General features: G+C 47.5%; 1 protein-coding gene across 4 annotated transcripts in view; it reads left to right on the top strand.

Annotated features, from left to right (window-relative positions):
- Nucleotides 1–20551, top strand: part of RPTOR (regulatory associated protein of MTOR complex 1) — a 347367-nt gene that overhangs the window by 212919 nt on the left and 113897 nt on the right. For all 4 annotated transcript variants that reach the window (XM_073798118.1, XM_033847372.2, XM_033847375.2 and 1 more), the window contains exon 7: nucleotides 5212–5271. In XM_073798118.1, coding sequence (XP_073654219.1) covers nucleotides 5212–5271 — 60 coding nt within the window. The remainder of the gene's footprint in view (nucleotides 1–5211; nucleotides 5272–20551) is intronic.

The following is a 20551-nucleotide window of genomic DNA, read 5'->3' as shown; positions in this document are numbered from 1 at the left end:
AACAAGCAAAAGAAAAATACAAAGAACTGGAAAAATTATTAGCTAGCATTTAACCTCAATAATAATCAAAGAAATTCCAATGATGTGTCATTTCTCACCTATCAGTAGAACAGAGGGTTTGTTTTTCTTTTATTTTGATAAACCCAGTATTTTCCAGAAGTTAAAAAGTGGGTATATTCAGCCTTGATGAGACAGTAAATGGCACTTCCCTCTGGAGAGCATCAGATGAGTGGTCATTCAATATGTGTACCCATTCGTCAGGCAGTTCCATTGCTACGAATGCATCCTGAGGACAGCACACTTATGTTCATGAAAAAGGTAATGTTCTATGCATCAGCTTTTATATTGTCCATGATACACAAGGACAAGTTACAGAACAGAATGTATAAACTACAGTCTTTTCATATAATGGAATACCAGTCAGCAACAAAACAGAATAAATTCATGATACAAACAAAGACATGGATAAACATCCAAAACATTATGCTGACTGGAAGAGGCCTTATACAAAAGTACATACTTGATGAGTCCATGTATGTGAAACTCTAGAACAGAGGAACGAAAATAAGTAGAAAAATCAGAGCAGTGTTTTTGCCTCTGGGCGCAATGGGAAGAAGTAGGAATTGGCCGAGAAAGGGTGAGAGAAAACTCCCTGGGATGTTGGTAGTGGTCCCTGTAGGAGCTTGGGTACACGGGCATGTGCAATTGTCAGAACCTGGTGAACGAACAATTAAGATGTGTGTACTTCATTGTATGTAATCTTACATCAAAAGACAAAAACAATAAACAGATACTGAGATCTCAGTATGTGTGCTGAAGAATTTAAAGGCAAGTGTACCATATCCTCTGTCGCACCAAAAATGAGATGGATTAATGGACGGAGAGGCAGAGATGTGATAAAGCAAATGCAATCAAATTCTGATGGTGGAACCTAGGTGGTGGGATGCAGGAACTTACTCTAAAATTCTTTCAACTTTGTTGAATGTTGGAAAATGCTGGAAAACAAATGTTTAAAAAAAAAAAAACCACAGCTGTGGTGTGTATGGCAAATTCTCTTGTGGTAAGAAAAAAAACTGAACAAAACCCAAGGGTAGATATTGGTTGTGCACGTGTGCTGGGCACATTCTGGATGCAGAGGAGCAGTCAGCAGTGGTCAGCAGTGGAATGGGGCAGCAGGACAGACTCTTAATTTTCCATTACACACATCTGTATTGTTTGGGATGTTCCAGTGACTGTGACTCCTAGAACAAAATAAATCAGCATGATTCAATTTTCTCTAAGAGGTAAATGTGAAAATGTTAATGGTTATCTTAGGTTTGGGGGTAATTTTTACTTGTAATTTTTTGTACTTTTAATTTTTTATGGTAAATATGTGGGGAGTTTTCTAATTAGAAAAAAAATTAATGTATTTCCATTCTCAGAAACAATAGCATCCAACAGTTATATGATAGTGTACAAGGTTACACAGTTGAGTTTTTTTAACGTTAATTAATTTGTTCTGCATAAAAATCTTGAAGCCACTCACTTTCAAGAGCAACAGGAAAAAAAAGATATATGTGAAATATTAGAAATTAATCTTATACCGTATTCACTTGTTGACACATTTATGGATTATCAAAACTATATATTAAGGCACCCTTCTAAGTACTGGGGGCACACTGATGAACAAAATAAGAGAAGTCCTTGTACTCATTGAGCTTATCTTCTATGATAAAGACAAGCAATAACAAATATATAATAAGGTAGCAAGAAATGTTATTTTTAAAAAGCAGGGTATGCAGGTAGAGAATGAAGGCGTTGTTTTCCTTAGGCTGGTCAGGGAAGGTAGAAGAAGTCCAAATAAAAGGAGTAAACCTTCCAGTTATCTGGGGCAAGAGTGTTGCAGGCTGAGGGAACAGCAAGCGCAAAGGCCCTGAGGTGGGGCTGTACCTGGCGTGTTGAAGGAGCAGGAAGTGTGTCAGGGTGAATGGAGCTGGGTAAGCAGAATGAGAGTGAGGAAGTGAAGTTAGAGCAGTGACTGGAAGCCCAGGGCAGGGCCTTGGGAGGCTAGGCAAGCACCCTGCATTTCATCCTTCATGGCAGGAAGCCTCTGGAGGGTCAAGATGAAATGACTTATCACAGCATTTCCTCTTAAAAGGGTTGCTTTGCCTGCTGGGTAGAGAATTCCTGGGAGAGGAATAGGAAGCACAGGCAAGAGTGGAAGCAGAGACTGTTCTGGAAAATGTGAGAGACACTGGGGCCTGGCCTAGGGCTGTGGCCTCAGTGGGGTGACTCTGCCCCCCAGGGACATTAGGCAGTGTCAGGAGACATGTTTGGTTGTCACAACTGGGGTGTGGTGCTGCTGGCATCCTGTGGGTCGAGGCTAGGATGCTGCCCTTACAGCAAAGAATGATCTGGCCCTAAGAGTCCTTCGTGCACAGCTGAGAAACCCTGGCCTGGAGGGTCAGCAGGCAGGCAGTAAGCAGTGGTCTGGTGCTGTGTAACTGTTCACTCGAAGTTCGGAAAGGGCAAGTTGGACAAAGAAGATTCAAAAGTGGCCAGAGCCTGTTGATGAGAGCTCTAGCACCAAGAGTAAGCACTAACCGACTGCCAGCTGTTGTGTTTATTGTCATAATTACTAATATCCAATTTTGTGGGATTGTCAAGCCATTTTTATTGCCTCTGATTTTGCCTGGTGCGAAGGAATAAATATTGGCTGATGTACAATTTGTGGCTTGTCAGTCACTGGTTTATCCATGCTGCTCTTAATGCATATAACCATATCATAGATATTTTAAAGTTGCATCATGGCCCTATTTTTAATTTCCTACTTAATGGAACTTTGTATTTTCAGCAGATTTATCATAATACTTATTTCCCAGTTAATAATTATTTTTATAATTTTAAAGTCTAATTCCAATATGTGGCCAGCAATGAATCTGGTTTTATTAACAATTTTTCTCTTGATTTTAAGTAGAATACTTTCCATTGTGGATGAGACACTGAGAAAGTCTGGATTCTGTTATCTTCCTCTGAGGAGTATTTAGCTCTGTTCTTGTAGATGGTTTAATTGATTGAGGTCTCTTAGCTGTAGGACTGGCCTCCTTTGATTTTGCTCCTAGTTCTGGGGTGAGACTCTGAATCCTGGACCATGGTTGTAACTGAGGCACCACCCCACAGGGTGTCAGTGGAAAGCCCCAGGTGTTGATAGCCCCCTAACGTGGCACTGGCTGTCCCCATCTGCATGCATGTCTGCTAGTGAGCAACTGTGGAAACCTCTGCCCATTGTGTTCAGCACTTCAGCTCTGGTGTCCCCGGGGCTCCTCGGGGTCTGGGCCCATGCCTGTGCAGTGCCGGGCTCAGCCCAGGGTCCTAGGAAAGCTTGCTCGCAGAGTTTGACTCCTCCTTTCTAAGACTTCCCCTGAAACTCCTGGCAGCCTGGGGTTCTGATCTCCTTTCCGTTGAGCAGTGTCCCTGGCGCTGTGTGAATTGGGGAGCACGCCTGGGAAAAGCTGGTTAAGGCAGACCTTGTTATTCTTCTTTTAAGGGTCATGGCTTCCCTTTCTGCCTGTATTTGTTTGCTCTTTGGTGCTTTCAAGTGGTTGTTTTTTATATTTTGTCCAGAGCTTATTGTTGTTATTGACGAAAGGATTAGTCTGGCACAGACTATCATTATGGGAAGGCAGAGGTCCAGTCAGTAAGTGCGTTACAGAGAGAAAGATGACGACAGAGCAGCCCTGTTTGCATATAGGCCTCAGAAGTGGACTGGAAAATGTGTTTCCTGTAGACCATTTCTATCCACGGAGAGATCCTGATTCACATGGAGCCGCTGTCAGAGCTGCATGTGGGCTGGTTCGGCGGTTGCGGTGATGCGCGGGAGCGGACGGGCCGAGTTCTCCGCCAGAGGAGTAAACAGAAGGATTTGTCTGGAGGAACTGACTGGCCCGGTGGAGCAGCTGGTCAGCCCAGCCGTTTGTGCCGGTGGGAGGGGCCTCTGTCTGTGTAGGGCAAACACAGCCCTCATTTATGTTTCTTCTGCTCCGTGAATAGAGAGCACCGACCGGCGCAGCCACAGCCAGGAAGATAACTTCCTCTGCTGGCTGAGCGAGACGTTGCTCCCCGAGGCCATGAGCCTGGCGGGGCAGGGTGCACAGAGTCCCCTCTTCCCCTACCCCCACCCTCCCCCCGCTGGAGGGCTACGTGTTGGGAGCCAGTGGCCCACCAGACGCCGTCTTCACGGCCTTGTCTGTCGTCTTCCAGCCTCTGGGTCTCTCTCTGTCTCCTTGTCTTTCTCCCCCACCTCCACCCACCCACCGTACACGTCTCACTCCGTGTGTCCTGAATGTGGCCGGTTCCCTGTACTCGTCCCCTCCCTTGAGCCCACTGGTATTCGCTGACCTTCCTCCACTTCTCACATCCACTAGTGATACTAAAATGCATTTTGTGGGTGTATTTGCTGTGTGCCTGATGCTGTTTTTATGGAGGGCATTATTTGTTCTTAATTTTTAAAGCCGATGAATTAAATGTTTTACACTTCTCCTGCGACTGATACTAAGTTGCCTCTTTACTCCATGCTACCATTGATTCTGTCCTGCTGCGTGGCAATAGCCCTGACAGGAAGAAAGAGATGGTCCGAGACCTCTTGTTGGTGCGTACAAATTAGGTGAAGCCTGGACAGTCCCACCCTAGCTCTCCAGGATGGCTCTGCAGTGAAGATTAAGTCTCGCAGCTCTGACTCCTATGATTTTATGATAATTAAAATGATATAATTGAATTCACTTTTGTCTTCTCTCACGAATTTCTTTTGTGTACCTGGGGGTGGTTCGCTGATTCTTCCATCACTCTCCCCAGCTTACCTGCCTAAGAAGGAAAAATAGAAAAGTGGAGCCTGTTCATCATCTAGGTGGAAACTTCCTGTCCTGTGGAATCTTGTGCGCACATGCCCCCAGCCCCTGCCACAGTGGGGGCTCTGCCCCGCCATCCCGTAGACTTGTTTCTCTCCTTCCACTGAAGACCTGTGGTTGCAGCTCGGTGTTCCTGCCCCTTTGAGAGGCTGCAGGGAGATTTTCTTCATAAACCTAAAAGCTGACAGAATTAAGAAAAACAGGGTTTACTTTTTCACCGTGGCAATCCCCATCCTCACCTTTCTCTCTTTGCTTTTTCTGTGGGACTGTTGCACTCTCTTGTTAAATATCCTATTGCTGTGATTCACTTTCTTTTCTTTCTCTGCAGGTTTTGCATGCAGAAATGCGTTAGTCTGGTGCCTGGAGTCACACTGGATTTGATAGAAAAGTAAGTCAGATTTTTAAACTATTGTGGCTTCTGGTGTGAGGGGAGTCTCCTTTTTTCACTCTTGGTTCTCAGAAGTACTTCCTGTCCGCACAGGTTGTTTCCCTTTCATGTGGGTGTGTTCTTTTGTTCTCTGATTAAGGCCATGTTTGTGATCGTTACATAGAACACAGCTAAATTTGGGGCCATATTAAAATGAAAAGAATAAAAGCTGAATCCTTTTGAACATTTAAAAATACTTCCAACACTGAGCCAAAGTAAAAACATATCGTTACACATACAGACCAATCACTTCACATACAGGTCACTGCCATGCAGATCCATCACTCTGCACATAGAGATCATCACTCTGCTCCCCAGCTGCAAACGTCAGATCACAGCTTAGCATCTTCCCGATGTTCTTCAATGTTCCCTTTCACGTTCTGCAACCTTCCATCCCCCCACCCCCAGTTTTACATTCTATCTCAGGGCAGATGCAGTGGTCCCTGCAGGAGGGGTCCTTCATGATGTGCTGCGGTTGCTCGGCCTCTGCTTGTCCTCCCAGGTCACAGGGCTGGCTTGTCTGCTCCTGTCGTGAGCCTCTTTGGGTCAGTACACCATCTCACAGCTCTAAACTTGACCTGCATTTTTTATTTGTTTGCGTGTTCATTTCATTCATCCTGATTCACCTAGGTAGTTCCTAATGCTTCTGTTCCAAACCCCGTTTCTTCTAGAATTAACATGCAAATTGTTTCCAAAGTCTTGATATACAAAATCTTGTGCTAAAACAGCTGAAGCCTGATTTTAATTACATTAGGTAGGAAAAGCAAATCTTCTAGTTTTCTCTCCTGGAAAACAACTTGCCTGTGTGTCAGGGGAAATACACAAAAATATTATGCCTGAACACCCACTGTAAGGGCACAGTTCACTCAGTCATGTGCATTCTCACGGGCAAATACAGAGAATATGGTGGCTACCCTTGAACTGACAGGGAGTGGCCTGTTGGACATGTTGTTAAAGACCAACACCCATGGTGGGCTGCCGAGCACATGTTTGAAACCGTGCATAACTGTGTGTGTGTGTGTGTGTGTGTGTGTGTGTGTGTGTGTGTGTGTGTGTGTACCTATCAACAAGGCATGAAATGAAATAGTTACACTTCACTCTGGGTAGGAAAGTGGAATTTGGAGCAAGAAGCAGGGAGGAGCAGTGTTAGGGACTGATTTTTTTCCATCTTGTTTAATTTTTTTTTATAAGAATATAGACATGGAAAACATAGGTACAAATAAATTTAAAAGAAAGAATCAACAAAATACAATTAGGATACCTGCAAACGGTTCAAGTATAATTTCTTCCATTAAATTTTGGATAAACGTTTAAGGAAATCATGTGACTGGTCACTGCATCTGTTTGCTTCAAGATGCTTTTGTCCGCAAGCAAAATGGGATATTGTGACAAGAAAGAATTAGTGTAACATTGATCAGTGCCAGCAGGACAAATGGGAAGACCTGCTGGTCCCCTCTGCTCAGAGTGGGTCTTGGTTACCACTGCCCAGCCCACAGCTGATTCTTGGTTACCATTGACCAGCCCACATCTGGGTCTTGGTTACCACTGACCCACAGTTGAGGAGACTTTGAAGCCATTGCTGGAAAGGCAGTGCTGGCTGAGGCAGGGCCAGAGGATGCGCTGATAGATTGGCACTGCAGGCTGGGTGGGAAGCAGCGGGAACTTGAGGTCGGGATTGGGACCAGCAGCGGAGCTGTGTTCGGGGAGCTGGTTGTGCTAGCTCGGTCAGAGCAGGGACCGTAGGCTTCACTGTGTCACATTCGCAAGGGTCAGGGAGGGCGGAGGTCTGGCTCTCCGTGTGCCCCCACCCAACCCCCATATGTAGTGTAAGGCACACCGGTGACTCTTGCTCCTATTCGAAACTGTGCTGCTCTGGGCATGTGCAGCTGCTGGTTTTCTCCAAATCTGAGTGCTGGTGCAATCTGGTGTCAGGTGGTGGGGAGAACGTGTTGCAGCCTCGTGTCCCCAGTCCTGTCTGTGCTGGGCAGCCCGGTGCACCAAGGGTCACTGCAGTCGGGAAGCAGAGGGCCAGGTGGCCAGGCGCTGAGTGCTTTTTTAACTGGGCTCCACGATTGCCTTGTCCTGGTCACGCTCGCACAGCTCTCTTCTAGAGACAGAAGGCTCAACACCCTGCCACTCAGGGGAGCTGCTCCTCCCCGTTCTAAGCCAGCTTCACCTCCAAGGTGGGCTGAAACCAAGAAAACCATTTACAAGTGCTGGACAAACAAGGCAACCATCGAGAGACATCACACGGAGAGAAGTTAGAAAATAAGAAAATGCTAGATCTGCCTGGTTATCCGGCCTGTTTGGTTCAATTCCCTGATGAGATTTCAGAGTTTGGAAGCCATCCCGTCAGAGTTCGTTCACCAGCACTGCTGTGCTGTGTCTGTGGGTCTTTACTTCTCTCCATTTCTGAGTGACAGAGCCTCTGTTACCTGTACCACAGATCTCCATAGACATGTAATTCTCAAATAAACGGTTATCCATTAAAACTTCAATAAAGTTACATTCTTTCCTAGCGAGGTGACGTCTGGTGACCAGTTCAGACGGTTCTCGTTCTGTTTAAATATTTTGTGAGCAGGGCTGGGTTGTCTCCCTCTCCCACTGGGTGGGGCGGCTTGAAGCATGAACGCAGCCCAGACCCTGTCTCACATGCTGGGTGGTGTACCCTCCTGGTCACTCAGCATGGTTGTGACCGTCCCTGACTGTGCTGTGCTCGTATGGTGCAGGTGGGCCCAGACAAACAGTGTCACGTGTTCCGAGTTCTCCAGACTAAAAAGAGCTGTTAAAAATCACATAACTTAAAAATATATTTTTTTAGGTTATTTAGTTAAACCCTGTGATATTACTGAAGAGGAACCTGGCTTTGGTTTGGTTCAGCTTCCTCGGTGACATTTCCCGCCTGGCGGTGTCAGGCCCGCCTGGCGGCCAGGTCTCTGGACGTCTCTCTGTGGTCTTTCCCATACACAGGCCCTCCCTTTTCCAGACTTTGATGTCTAGACAGCCAGCTCCTATCCTGTCACTTTCTCAGACTTACAGTGTGCACAGCAACTTGACACCCTAAGCCTGATCCACAAAAGAAAAGAATTGGCAAATTGGACTTCATCAAAATTTAAACTGTTTACTCTGTAAGACACTGCTAAGAGAGAGAAAAGATAAGCTACAAACTTGGGGAAAATATTTGCAAATCACATACCTGACAAAGGACTTGTATCCAGAATATATGAAGATATCTCAAAACTCAAAATTAAGGGGAAAAAAAACAAAAAAAAAACCAAAATTTTAAAATGGACGAGAGACACTTTACCAAAGAGGATTTAAGGTTGGCCAATAAGCACATGAGAAGATGTTCAAAATCATTAACTGTTAGGGAAATGTAAATTAAAACCACAGCAAGACACCATTGCACACCTATTAGAATGACTGAAACAAAAAAAGGCTGGCGGTACCGAGTGCGGTGAGAACTGGGATGGCAGGACTCCCGCACGTTGCTGTGCAAAGGCAGAGCGGTGCAGCCACCCTGGAGAAGTGCGTGGCTTCTTGTCACTTTAAACATACCTTACCGGGCTTCCCTGGTGGCGCAGTGGTTGAGAGTCCGCCTGCCGATGCAGGGGACACGGGTTCATGCCCCGGTCCGGGAAGATCCCACATGCCGCGGAGCGGCTAGGCCCGTGAGCCATGGCCGCTGAGCCTGCGCGTCCAGAGCCTGTGCTCCGCAACGGGAGAGGCCACAGCAGTGAGAGGCCCACATACCGCAAAAACAAAACAAAGCAAAACAAAAAACATACCTTACCATATGTCCCCGCAGTCCCAGTCCCAGGGGTTTACCCTAGAGGAATGAAGACTTAGATTCATACAAAGTCCTGTACAAGCATGTTTATAGTAGCTTTGTTCATCACCATCCAAACCTAGGAACAACCAGAATGTCCTGGGGGTGAATGGATAAACAGGCTGTGGTGCATCTGTACAGAGGAGCACCACCTCCAGGGGGAAGGGAGGCCCCTGGGTCCACAGCCACGAAGGGTCCCAGAGGTCCTTCATGGAGTGAAAGGTGACACAGATCTGGTTCTATTCATGTGGCATTCAGGAAGAGACAGAACTGCAGGGTCAGAGAACAGGACTATAGAGAGAGGCTATGAAAGTGATAGAATGTTCACTATCCTGAGTGTGGTGCTGGTTCCACAAACCTACACATGCTAAAATCATAGCGCCGCATACCCCAAACCAATGAACTATACGACAACTTCAAAAATAGGATTAATATAGAATGTGGGGGAAATAAGATACCCTGTAAGAGATACAGGTCAGAATGACTAAAGGAAGTCATAGCAGAAACACCTGAACCGGGGAAGCGGGGACCAGAGGAAATGGAGAACAGAATTTGAGAGGGGAGTGGCCTTTCTACCATGAAATGTGCTCCATTGTTTCTTGGGGAGAAACCTTTATTCTTACTACTTAAACTGGCTAATGAGGATTGAAATATAGAAGCAAATACCCTTATATAATAAGATTTTAGTATTTTTCATCAAGCACAATTTTCCTAAATCAGGACTTCAGAGTTTGCAGCCACCAGTGTTCCTGGAAACACCCAGTGTTTACCCCTCAGGGGTCAAGACCCCAGGGCTAAGTGACTTTCTCAGCTGGTGAGTCTACACTTTGGCCTATGAAGTTGTTTCACAGGGTCCTCTTTTCTCCATCTCCCCATCTCCTGTGCCAGGTGATACTACAACGCTGGTGAAATGCTAAAAGACTGGGAGTCTGTGTGTTTTAATTTAAAAAGAAAAACATCATTAATAGCATCCTGAGTGGGAATGGAGGCGAGGAAGGGGATGTGGTGGAAAGACTGCAGATGGACAGACGTGGCTGTGGTCCTGGCCTCACCCTCAGGAGTCACACTCGCTGGGCACACCCCTGTCACCCCCACATCTGTCCCTGTCATACAGGTCGGACTGAGGAGCCTGTGGTACTGTCGGCTCTGTGGGCGTCAACCCACAAATACTTCTGTTGTTTTACCACTTTCGGCCGAGCTGCAGTGGGGATAATGGTTAATACTACTTTGCATTTCTGAAGCCATTCGGATTTCTGATAAAGACTGAAGGGGGAAAGTGTCTTTCATACACCGGCCCTGTCCACCATCAGGTGAATGCTGCCACACAACTTTTGGAAGATTGTGTTCCCAAAGTCCAGCTAGCTATGCAATTTAAAAAGAGATCATTCCTGGGGCTTCCCTGGTGGCGCAGTGGTTGAGAATCTGCCTGCTAATGCAGGGGACTTGGGTTCGAGCCCTGGCCTGGGAAGATCCCACATGCCACGGAGCAACTAGGCCCGTGAGTCACAACTACTGAGCCTGCGCGCCTGGAGCCTGTGCTCTGCAGCAAGAGAGGCCGCGATAGTGAGAGGCCCGCGCACCACGATGAAGAGTGGCCCCCGCTTGCCGCGGCTGGAGAAAGCCCTCGCACAGAAACGAAGACCCAACACAGCAAAAATAAATTAATAAACTCCTATCCCCAACATCTTCTTTAAAAAAAAAAAGAGAGAGATCATTCCCATTCCAGAGGGGTTTGCATTTTAGAAAAGCGTGTTGTCCAGATTAGTTGGGACAGGCTACAAGCATCCAGAATGAACCACACTTTTCCCCCCAGATGGAGCTTCATTTGGGTGGGTTTGTGATGGTGGTGACAAAAAGAGAGTAAGAAGAAGACATTTTAGAAACCTCGAGTTTTTATTGTGAATAACTTTTCAAGGTACATTGATTTGGGCCTGAGTCATCGTTCTCTGAATACAACTTAGCAAAAGTATAGTTCAGTTGAGATGCACACACATCATCGTTTTCAGTTGGAGTTGCCACGTGGCTTGCTCCCCTCGTAGCCTGGCCAAGGTTAGAGTGAATGTGTGGGGTTGAATTATGTTTATTTTTTATGCCAGGACAAACTCCAAACTTTAGTTATATGGCGCTAGTAGAAATCCAGATGTGCAGCTCCTTAAGATACCCAGCCACTAGAACCGTGAGATCTATTTCTGAGTAGATACAAGTTCTTAATTTCTGTAGCTTACTTGAGAGACTTTTCCATTTAAAATGCTATTCTGTTTTTTTAATTTTTAGATTTTTTTCCCCAACTGTGCTTACAGTCTGTAAGAAGAAAAAATTTCAAGAAGCAGATGTGATTTTGCAGTTACAAGGCTAGAGAGAAATGCAGCACGTCTGTGTTCAGTAGAGTCTTCCAGGCTGCTGAGGTTTCTGTATTCAGAGAACATTCCTGGGGACAGTGTCTCATTATTTTTCACCTATTTTATCATCATTTTCTGGAGATTTCTGGTCAACATATGCAGCTCTTGGATATAGCGATCTCTTGGCATCCACCTCTCTGGGGCTGTGTTTGGTCTCTACTCGCTGTGCTGGGGCTGCTTGGGGTTCCGTCAGGGTCATAACTCGTCGTGATGTTTACCTGCACGTTGGTGAAGCAGGTCCACTCGGGAACTGTCTTGTGAGGTGATTCCTTACTTATGAATCCTTGCCATGCTGAGTGCCTGAACTGCTGCTCTGGGCCAGGCTGTCCAGGCTGATTTACCCTTTTCCTCCGTCTTGTCGGCAGTCCTCTCCTTGGATGGCCATTCTCACCATATCAAGTGCCCTTTGTCCACTGGATGCCCCTCCTCTGCACAAGCCAGCCCGCCTTTGGGACGTGGCTGTGACTCACCAGAAGAGGTGCAGGGAGTGTTCAGCGGAGAATCGTGGATGCTTCTCCCAGGGAGGTTCACCCCACCCTCTTGGCAGCGTGACTGAGCAAGCTGAGCCTTCAGGGGGCAAAGTGAGACCTTCACATGGGCTTCCAGTGCAGCTCGTTTGTGGGTCCAGGTTAATTGGCAGGATAACTTGTGCTTACTTACAATTATAGGACCAAACAGAAATTGGCTTTTTTGCTCAATCCCTTGGTCCCATTTCATTTATTCTTCAGCAGTTCTTTATTCCTAACAAAATCCTAAGCACTGTCGATTGGTGGGGGAGAGGAAGAAACTCTATCAGCAAGGAAGCACCTAAGAAAATATTCCTGCATGGAAAGTATCCGTGTGTGGATGGCGTGGGCTGTGTGGATGGTGTGGATAAACCCATGTCAGGGAGCTCCTGGAGACATATCAACAGCGATGATGGGGCTTCCACTGACATGTTGCTGGTTTCACGAGCATTTTTTTTTTTTTTTTCGGTACGCGGGCCTCTCACTGCTGTGGTCTCTCCCGTTGCGGAGCACAGGCTCCGGACGCGCAGGCTCAGCGGCCATGGCTCATGGGCCTAGCCGCTCCGCGGCATGTGGGATCTTCCCGGACCGGGGCACGAACCCGTGTCCCCTGCATCAGCAGGCGGACTCTCAACCACTGCGCCACCAGGGAAGCCCTCACGAGCGTTTTAAGGCATTTTGCATCCAGTGTGACTCTGGTTTCAGCTCACCACAGGGAAAATCTTAAACTTGAGAACCTCTCCGTCACCCCTAAGTGTGAAGGTGACCCTGATCACCCTACCACCTGACTGGGGTGACAAGTCACAATACAGAGATGAAACAAAACAGGAAGGGCACTGGCCTGTGTTGTTGGGTTTTGTTTCCTTCAAGTTTAATGACCTGCAGAAAATAAGAATAATGTCTATCCCGTCCTCTGCCCACCCCTTCCCTTCCCGGGTGCCTGCTCTGCATGTGTGAAGGATGGTCCTGGCACAGCCTGGCGAGTGGCCATGCCGAGGCCTGTCGTGTGTGGACCGGGATGGCAGGCACGTGACCCGAGCTGCCACTTCTTCCCCTGTGTGTGGCTCTGTGCACACCCAGGTTTCCAGGGCCACAGCTTGTTAGGACCGGCGCCGGCTCTTAATGTCAGCGTGAGCTGGTGAGGGAAACCTGCCCTGCACGCTGCATGGCAGGCGACCCCATCCAAGGAGCGCCCGAGAGCCTCGGGGTCGGGAGCGTCAGGCATGGGGACTTGAGGGTGGCGCCAGGCTTCACCTGCGTGACCTGCCTTTCCAGCCATCTTCCAGCACCTTCCCTTACTCCCAGTAGACAGTCAGAAATGCAGCCCGATCCTGTCGTCGCCCTCCTCTTTGCCATCACTGGAGAAATTGATTGAAAAGTTTCACACTTCAGATTCGCTGCATGGTAATTCTTTGATAAATGTGGTTTGTTTCAAACAGCTGCCTCTGTGCAGCAGCTCAGCATAAGGTTCCGCAGGATATCAAGGATTAACCCCTTCCCAGTCTCGGCCACCTTTGTCAGATGTGCAAAATGTGTTGTTTAGAGTCTCAGCACAAGATCAAAGAGAATACATGGGCGGCGTGTGTGTTGTAATTATTTAGCAATCTTTAAAGCTAGGCAAGGAATTTGTTTTCTAATTAAGCTGCTGTGTCTAGAAGTAAATTATAGTGAACCTTCTCTGAGAAATCTCCCGATTTCTAATTATCTAAGCGAACCCAGCAGCCTGATAAATAGTCATGTTGCCACTGCGGTACATATTTATATTCTGACAATATTCTGAATCCTTTGAGAGACTGGCAATAAGATCCATGCTTGGAAATTAAGGGACATTTTTCAGCCCTGAAACAAAGTAATGAAACGCTTAAACCGTGCTAGAAATATTAGGATACTCAGAAAGGTCCTGGGAATCAGAAAGACATGGAAGCTATTCCATGAGGCTGTTAGGTGGTATTCTGATCACTGGAGGCGCAGAGCGCACCAAAAAATTATTCATAATTAACATCTATTGTGTAAACAGCATATTTTAAATAACTAACAATCCACTGTCTTGAATAAAGTGAATTGCTGTGTCCTGCTTCCTCAGAACCTTGAATAGCAGTTTAGCCCCTGTTTAGTCCAGGAGCAGTGGCTGAAGCTGAGCCTGGATTTGGAGCTTGATTTTCGGTTGAAACCTTGAACGTTTTAACTTAGCTGCAGTCTCCATCTTAAGCATCCTGGTCTTGGGCTTCCCTGGTTGCGCAGTGGTTAAGAATCTGCCTGCCAATGCAGGGGACACAGGTTCAAGCCCTGGTCCGGGAAGATCCCACGTGCCACGGAGCAACTAAGCCCATGCACCACAGCTACTGAGCCTGCACTCTGGAGCCCGCGAGCCACAACCACTGAGCCCACGTGCCATAACTACTGAAGCCCGTGCACCTAGAGCCCATGCTCCACAACAAGAGAAGCCACCGCAATGAGAAGCCCGCACACCACAACGAAGAGTAGCCCCCACTCACCGCAACTAGAAAAAGCCTATGCGCAGCAACAAAGACCCAACACAGCCAAAAATAAATAAAGTAAATTAATTAAAAAAAAAAAAGAATCCTGGTCTCATCTGAGTCCTGTGGATACAGTGAGGAAGAGGTAAAAACATACATGAATTGTGGCTTGAGAATACAGGGTAACCCATGATTCTTTAGTTGAGAATTAGGAAGAATAATAGGTGACGTTCATTGGGCACCTGCTATGTGCCAGGTACTGTGTTAAGTGCATTACTTATATTAACTCTCTAGTCCTCCCTAGAGCCTTTCGAAGGGAGGTGCTATTATTGTCCACATTCCAAAGACGGGGAAACCGAGGCGCCAGCAGGCAAGTAGCCAGCCCAGTGTCTGACTGCCCGGGCCTTGCCGAATGACCTGTTCCAGCATCGTGGCAGGAGGGGAAGCGGCGTCCCATGGGGCTGGCGTGGGCAGAGAAGTCCAGGGCTGATGGCTGCTGCTCGATAGCTGTGATTAGAACTTACTCTGCTGTCAAGCTCTAATTGTACACATGTATTATGTTTCAAAGGAAAACTGTCAAAAGATACCAGTCTTGATTCAAAAAGTACCTTTCTTTCCAACATAAATATATTGTATTGGCTGGTTGAAGGTGAAAATCAGTAATTCATTAACGCCTGCCAGTCGCTGAGAAGAAGAGTAATGATTCACTGGAAGCTAATTTGGAAATGAAGTGGGGAAAACAAAACCCCAAGAGATGGTGCAGTGGAGAGAATGTGAGTAATTGGCGGAAATATGGGAACACTGAGGTGGAACAGAGTCACAGATCCTCCCCAGCCCCACAAGCAGGCATCAATCAGCCTGGTCTTGGAGTGCCACCACCAGAGAGAGTGACTGGGCGGGACCGGGCTTTTCTGCGCTCTGATCCTGATGAGGTCGGAAGGGGAAGGAGGGTGGGTCCCCACACCCCTTACGGTCTCTCTGGCCTCTGCTGAGCAGCCAGCGTGAAGGAGGCTTGTCTGGGAGGAAGCCATGGATGAGCTGCCCGGGGAGCATGAGAGGTTCCCGAGGCCTCCATGGGGCACCTGCTCACAGTGCAGAGCGAGTCTGTTTCCTTCTCAGTGGGACCAAATCCTGGCCTTTTGTCATCCAAGCAAAGGCTGCACAGGGCCGCTCAGGGCGTTTAAACATCTGCGGCACTCATTTCATCTCCTGGCGCCTGGTGCCCTCAGCGCCCCCCTGGTGTCCTGAAGAAAATGTGTCTGTGGGTCTCTAATGGATGCTGAATCCGTGAGATCTGGGGATGCAGATGGCAGTGCAGGCGGCTTTTCTTAATCGAAGGCAGGCGTCAGGGGGTGAGAGGGGAAGGCTACTGGGGGCTCAGCGCGTGCCTACCAGTTACTCTCAGATTGGCCTTCCTTGTGGTGACATTGTCTCCTGAGTCTTGCTGGTGCCTCCGGGGACGCTTATTGCAGCAGGCCTGTGACGGAGAAGATAAGGCTGAGTCAGTGCCTCATCCCATTTCTGTCCCTATTGAAGCTGGCACTGCTTCCCTCCTTTCTTAGTCTACTTCTTGTTAACCTGTCTCTGAGAGCTTGTTCAAGTCCAGCTCTGCAACACGATCCTCTCCCTTACAGCCCAGCAGTGGGCGCTGCTTCATTATGTTGCGGTGGGGGGCAGTTACACTAAGCTGTGGTCCCTAGACCTGTCCCTCAATACAGGACTCAGAGCCGCACTGTCACCCGTGTTGGCACAGGCCTTGGTGAGCCCAAGCTGTCGGAGGTGCATTGGCTCTTTGGTCCACACACCAGTCCAGGGAGTGACTATTGGCACCATCTCCATCTCAGACCCTGGAAACCAAGACGAGAGGAGGTTGAGTGTCTTGCTCAGTCACTTGTAAGTGGCAAAGCCAGCTCCTGCCTGCTCCATCCGCCAAACCGCCTGGTCATTGTGCCGGGTTTTCTTTCCAGAGACAGCACTCACCCACACTGATCTGAGCGCGTCTTCTGAACTAGAAGCCAATGAGTCACACGTGAGATGCCTACTTTTGAGAGGGGCATCTGAGATTCTAAGCTTAGATGCGCCTAGGAACCAGGCATCTCTTTCTTGGACTGTTCATTCATTCATTCAGCAAAGAGTTGGTGTGTGCCCTTGCATTCTTATCAGGAGAAGGAAACATGAAAACATAAATTTAAAAATATGAAATTACAAAGTGTGCTAGATGGAGCCATAACATAGTTACTGGTGCTTCTCTGATGGAGCAGCCAGGAAGGCCTGTCTCCTGGAGGGCGATCCACCTGGCCAGAAGGAGCCAGCCACACGAGGTGGGGGACAGCATCCCAACCGGGACCCTCGCAGACTGAGTTGGGCACAAGTTTGGTGTGCTCCAAGTGCCACCCTGGAAGGGCATTCGTAGGTCTGGTATTTAGAATTAATGCACTTAGAGGGTTCATAGTGGCCTCTCAAGTCTGACTCAAATCACTACTTCACACGGTAAAGCTGAGCACTTAGTAGCTTGGTTAGTACCTAAATAGGGGATGGAGCCAGATTGTTTCCAACTATAGTTGCTGGGGTGCTGTACGGGTATGCGGTGACGTTTACGCTTCCATGCCAGCCACTGGCAAGTGTTGGAGTGCCGGTGGTGTGTACCACACCAGTTGCTAGGGGGTGATGATGGGAGAAGACTAACAGTGTATGAGATGGTGTGTCCTCAAGACACACTGATCAGGGTGTCTTGATCAGTAAAAACTGATCAGTAAAAACTGATCGGGGGCTCAGGTTCATATCTGTAGAACCATTAACAAGGAAGGCCTGAGCTCACTAGGCTGCAAGCCTCTTGGAGCTGAGATTGGACTGGACGCTCAGTAAGAGGTTGGTAAGAGGTTGGTTGGCCTCCTCTCCTGTGTGGACAGCGTGTAGTGGGCAGTCAGTGAATGCCTGTGAGTGGATAGTTGTCCAGAGAGGAGAGAGCCCTCGGCAAGCTGGAGATTCTGGGGCCAACTCCATGGAGGAGGACCCACGGGCTGGGCTTCACAGAGGAGGCAGTATTTGGATCAGTGGCAAGGAACACTGGCCATGCTTTGCTCTGTAAGTCTGTTAGCTGCAGCTTTCCACCAAAGGGAGTGGTAGTACAAAGCCTGATGGATGCGCTCTGTTTGCAAGATGGAGAATGGGTACAACTGGAAAGCCACAGGAAGGGTTGTCCCTCATCTTACTGGAAGAAGGCGGTCAGCTGGTCCTTTTGCGAGATCTGTAAGATTACTTCCATTAATGATGGCCCAGATCAATTTGGTGTGCCATGTAGCATATCTTAGAGCTGTAAAGCTTTGCTTTTTACCACTGGGATCGCAGCCAGAATGCTCCTCCTTCTATTCCAGGTATAGCAGGAGTCAGTTTAGATGTGACAGCACCAACAACTCGCCTCACCATTGCATGATCTTTATGATGGCACCATTCTTCTGCTACAACAAGCATGCGTTTAATAATTAACCATAGAAAGTAGAGCAAAATGATGCAGAAAGTTTTCAGAAATTCAGTTCAACAGTAACGATACTTTATTAGAAGTAATGAGAGCTAAACTAAAAATTTGCTCATATTAAGAAAACTTTGAGGTGAACCCAATACTAGAATATAAAAAGGTCTTGACAGGCTGAGTAGCTAAATGCAGATGATCGGAATTGTGTATATAGATCTCACAGTGGTCCCCAGAAATCACATGTATAAGTATGGGATTTGGAAAATTTGATAGAACACTAGCCCCTGTGGAAAAAGCCAGTATTTTAGTAAACTGAATTTAATTTGGGTCAACTCTTCGAAATGACTGCTCCAAAAATAGAAAAATCTAGAGAAGGGAGGTGATAGACCCTGAGGGGATGGGGTGGGACATGGAGTAGGCGGCCATGTGAGAAGCACTTTAAGGAACTGGGATGTTTAGCCTGGAGCAGAGAAGGCTCTGGAATGACAGGTAACTGTTTTAGATAATGGAAAACTCATGAGATTCAGGTGAATTACATGTATCTGTCTGGTACCAAGAAGTGCTAGCGTCAGAGCTGCTGGGCGGGAGCTTCAGCGAAAGCGATCTTGGTATCCCGAAGAACCGCCCGGTGGTCAGAACCCGAGACGAACTGAGTAGCAGGGAGCGCACACCAGGCAGAGTGAGGGCTGTGAGGGGCGAGGTGAACCAGGAGGGTGGCTGTACTGGAGACGATGTGTAAGGCCCCTCCGACCCAGGCAGCATGAGTTTTGCGGATGCCAGGAAAACCAAGAAATAGATTACTTCCAAGTGGAAAAAAACTACTGGTTTATTAAGGGAAAGAAAGGAAAAATGGGAAGAGAGAAAATTTTACATCTACTAAAAAGTAGAATTTGGGGAAATCCCAGGAACTAATATCCTGCAAGCTGTATGGCACAGCCAGAAAAAAGAAAAAAAAAAAAAGTAGAATTTTAGTGTAGCAAAATTAAGTAGCTCAACAACAAACGATTCTCTCCCTCTTGCCTCATTGTTGGGTCAATGCAGAGAACATGACATTTTGAAAATAAAGTGGGTTTTGTAGTATCACTTATATATCCAATTAGGGCATTTGAGGGGTTTGTCTTTTTCTTCTTTTTTTTTTTTTTTTTTGCGGTACGCAGACCTCTCAATGTTGTGGCCTCTCCCGTTGCGGAGCACAGGCTCCGGATGCGCAGGCTCAGCGGCCATGGCTCACGGGCCCAGCCGCTTCGCGGCATGTGGGATCGTCCCGGACCGGGGCACGAACCAGTGTCCCCTGCATCAGCAGGCGGACTCTCAACCACTGCGCCACCAGGGAAGCCCTGTCTTCTGATTATTGAATTGTAAGAGGTCTTTATATATCTTGGATATGAGTTCTTCTCAGATATATAATTTGGGATTATTTTCCCAAAGGCTCTTTACAAGTTACAAAAGTGAAAATGTGCTACATGTAACTTAGGTTGCTCATAAAATTATCATGTTTGTTATATTAAACTTAGGGGTTGAGTTTATTTGTGCACTTCCAAAATTTCTGATTTGATTTGTTTTAGAACTTGTGGGGGTTTTGTAGCAAATAAATAGAAGCAGCTATAAATTCTGAGCCCTTACGATGTACCAGGTTTTGTGCGAACTTGTTAGGTGTTAACTTATTCCACTTTTCTAGTTCCTGTGGGGCTGGGTGGTACAGATGATGTGACTGAGTCGCAGAGAGGTTAGGTAACGTGCCCAGAGTCACACAGTGAGAAGTGGCAGAGCCTGGAGGGTTCACACGCAGGCCTCTCTGATTCCACCCCCTTATCTCCATGCTGCGAGTAAACTGAAGGATCCCTTAACATCCTGCAAGTTCATGTGTGGATGTTGAGAGGGAGGAAGGGTTCATTTTGGTTGGGGACATATCAGGAAAGGTCTTACAAGGGAGGTGGCATGAGTTTCATGAGTCTAGGTGTCTGGTCTCCGGGGCACCAGGTACCTGGGAGGAAGAGGAGCACTCATGTCTGTTTAATGCAGCCCTGCCAGGAAAACCTCAGAGGAAAATTATCCCGGAAGATCAAGAACAGCAAACACAACCTGATTGTATTTGGAAACTATTGTTTCTGTGGTGTTTTAACAAATTGACAGGAAGAGACAGAATTTCCAGCAAGGCTGCCGGCAGTCCTACTCTGCACGAGGTGTGGAGTTAGGATCAGTCTCTATGAAACACTTGGAGGCATTACATCCAAGTCTGCTGCTGAGCAGGCCAGCTCCGCCCTCCACCAGCCCCACCCTCACCCTCCCCTCCTCCCACCTTCTTTACAGAGAAGCTCCCTGTGAGGGTGCTTCAGTACATTCAAGGGGGGACGCCTGGAGAGCACAGCCTGAAGGTAGGGGAGCATCTCAGGAGGGAAGTGCTCCTTGCTCGTCTGGATTTCACCTCTTCCCCTCATTTTAGAAGCTGCCTTTTCCGAATGTTACAGGCTTTTTAGCAGCTTTTCAGATAACTCTGCTTGGAGGAGACTTCTGCTTGGCTCCTGGGCCTGTAGCTCTCAGTAAAGGGTCTGTCTGAA

This window comes from Tursiops truncatus, chromosome 20 (genome assembly GCF_011762595.2).
Source record: "Tursiops truncatus isolate mTurTru1 chromosome 20, mTurTru1.mat.Y, whole genome shotgun sequence".
In the NCBI taxonomy this organism is placed as follows: Eukaryota; Metazoa; Chordata; class Mammalia; order Artiodactyla; family Delphinidae; genus Tursiops; species Tursiops truncatus.
This window is presented reverse-complemented; position numbering and strand designations above follow the sequence as displayed.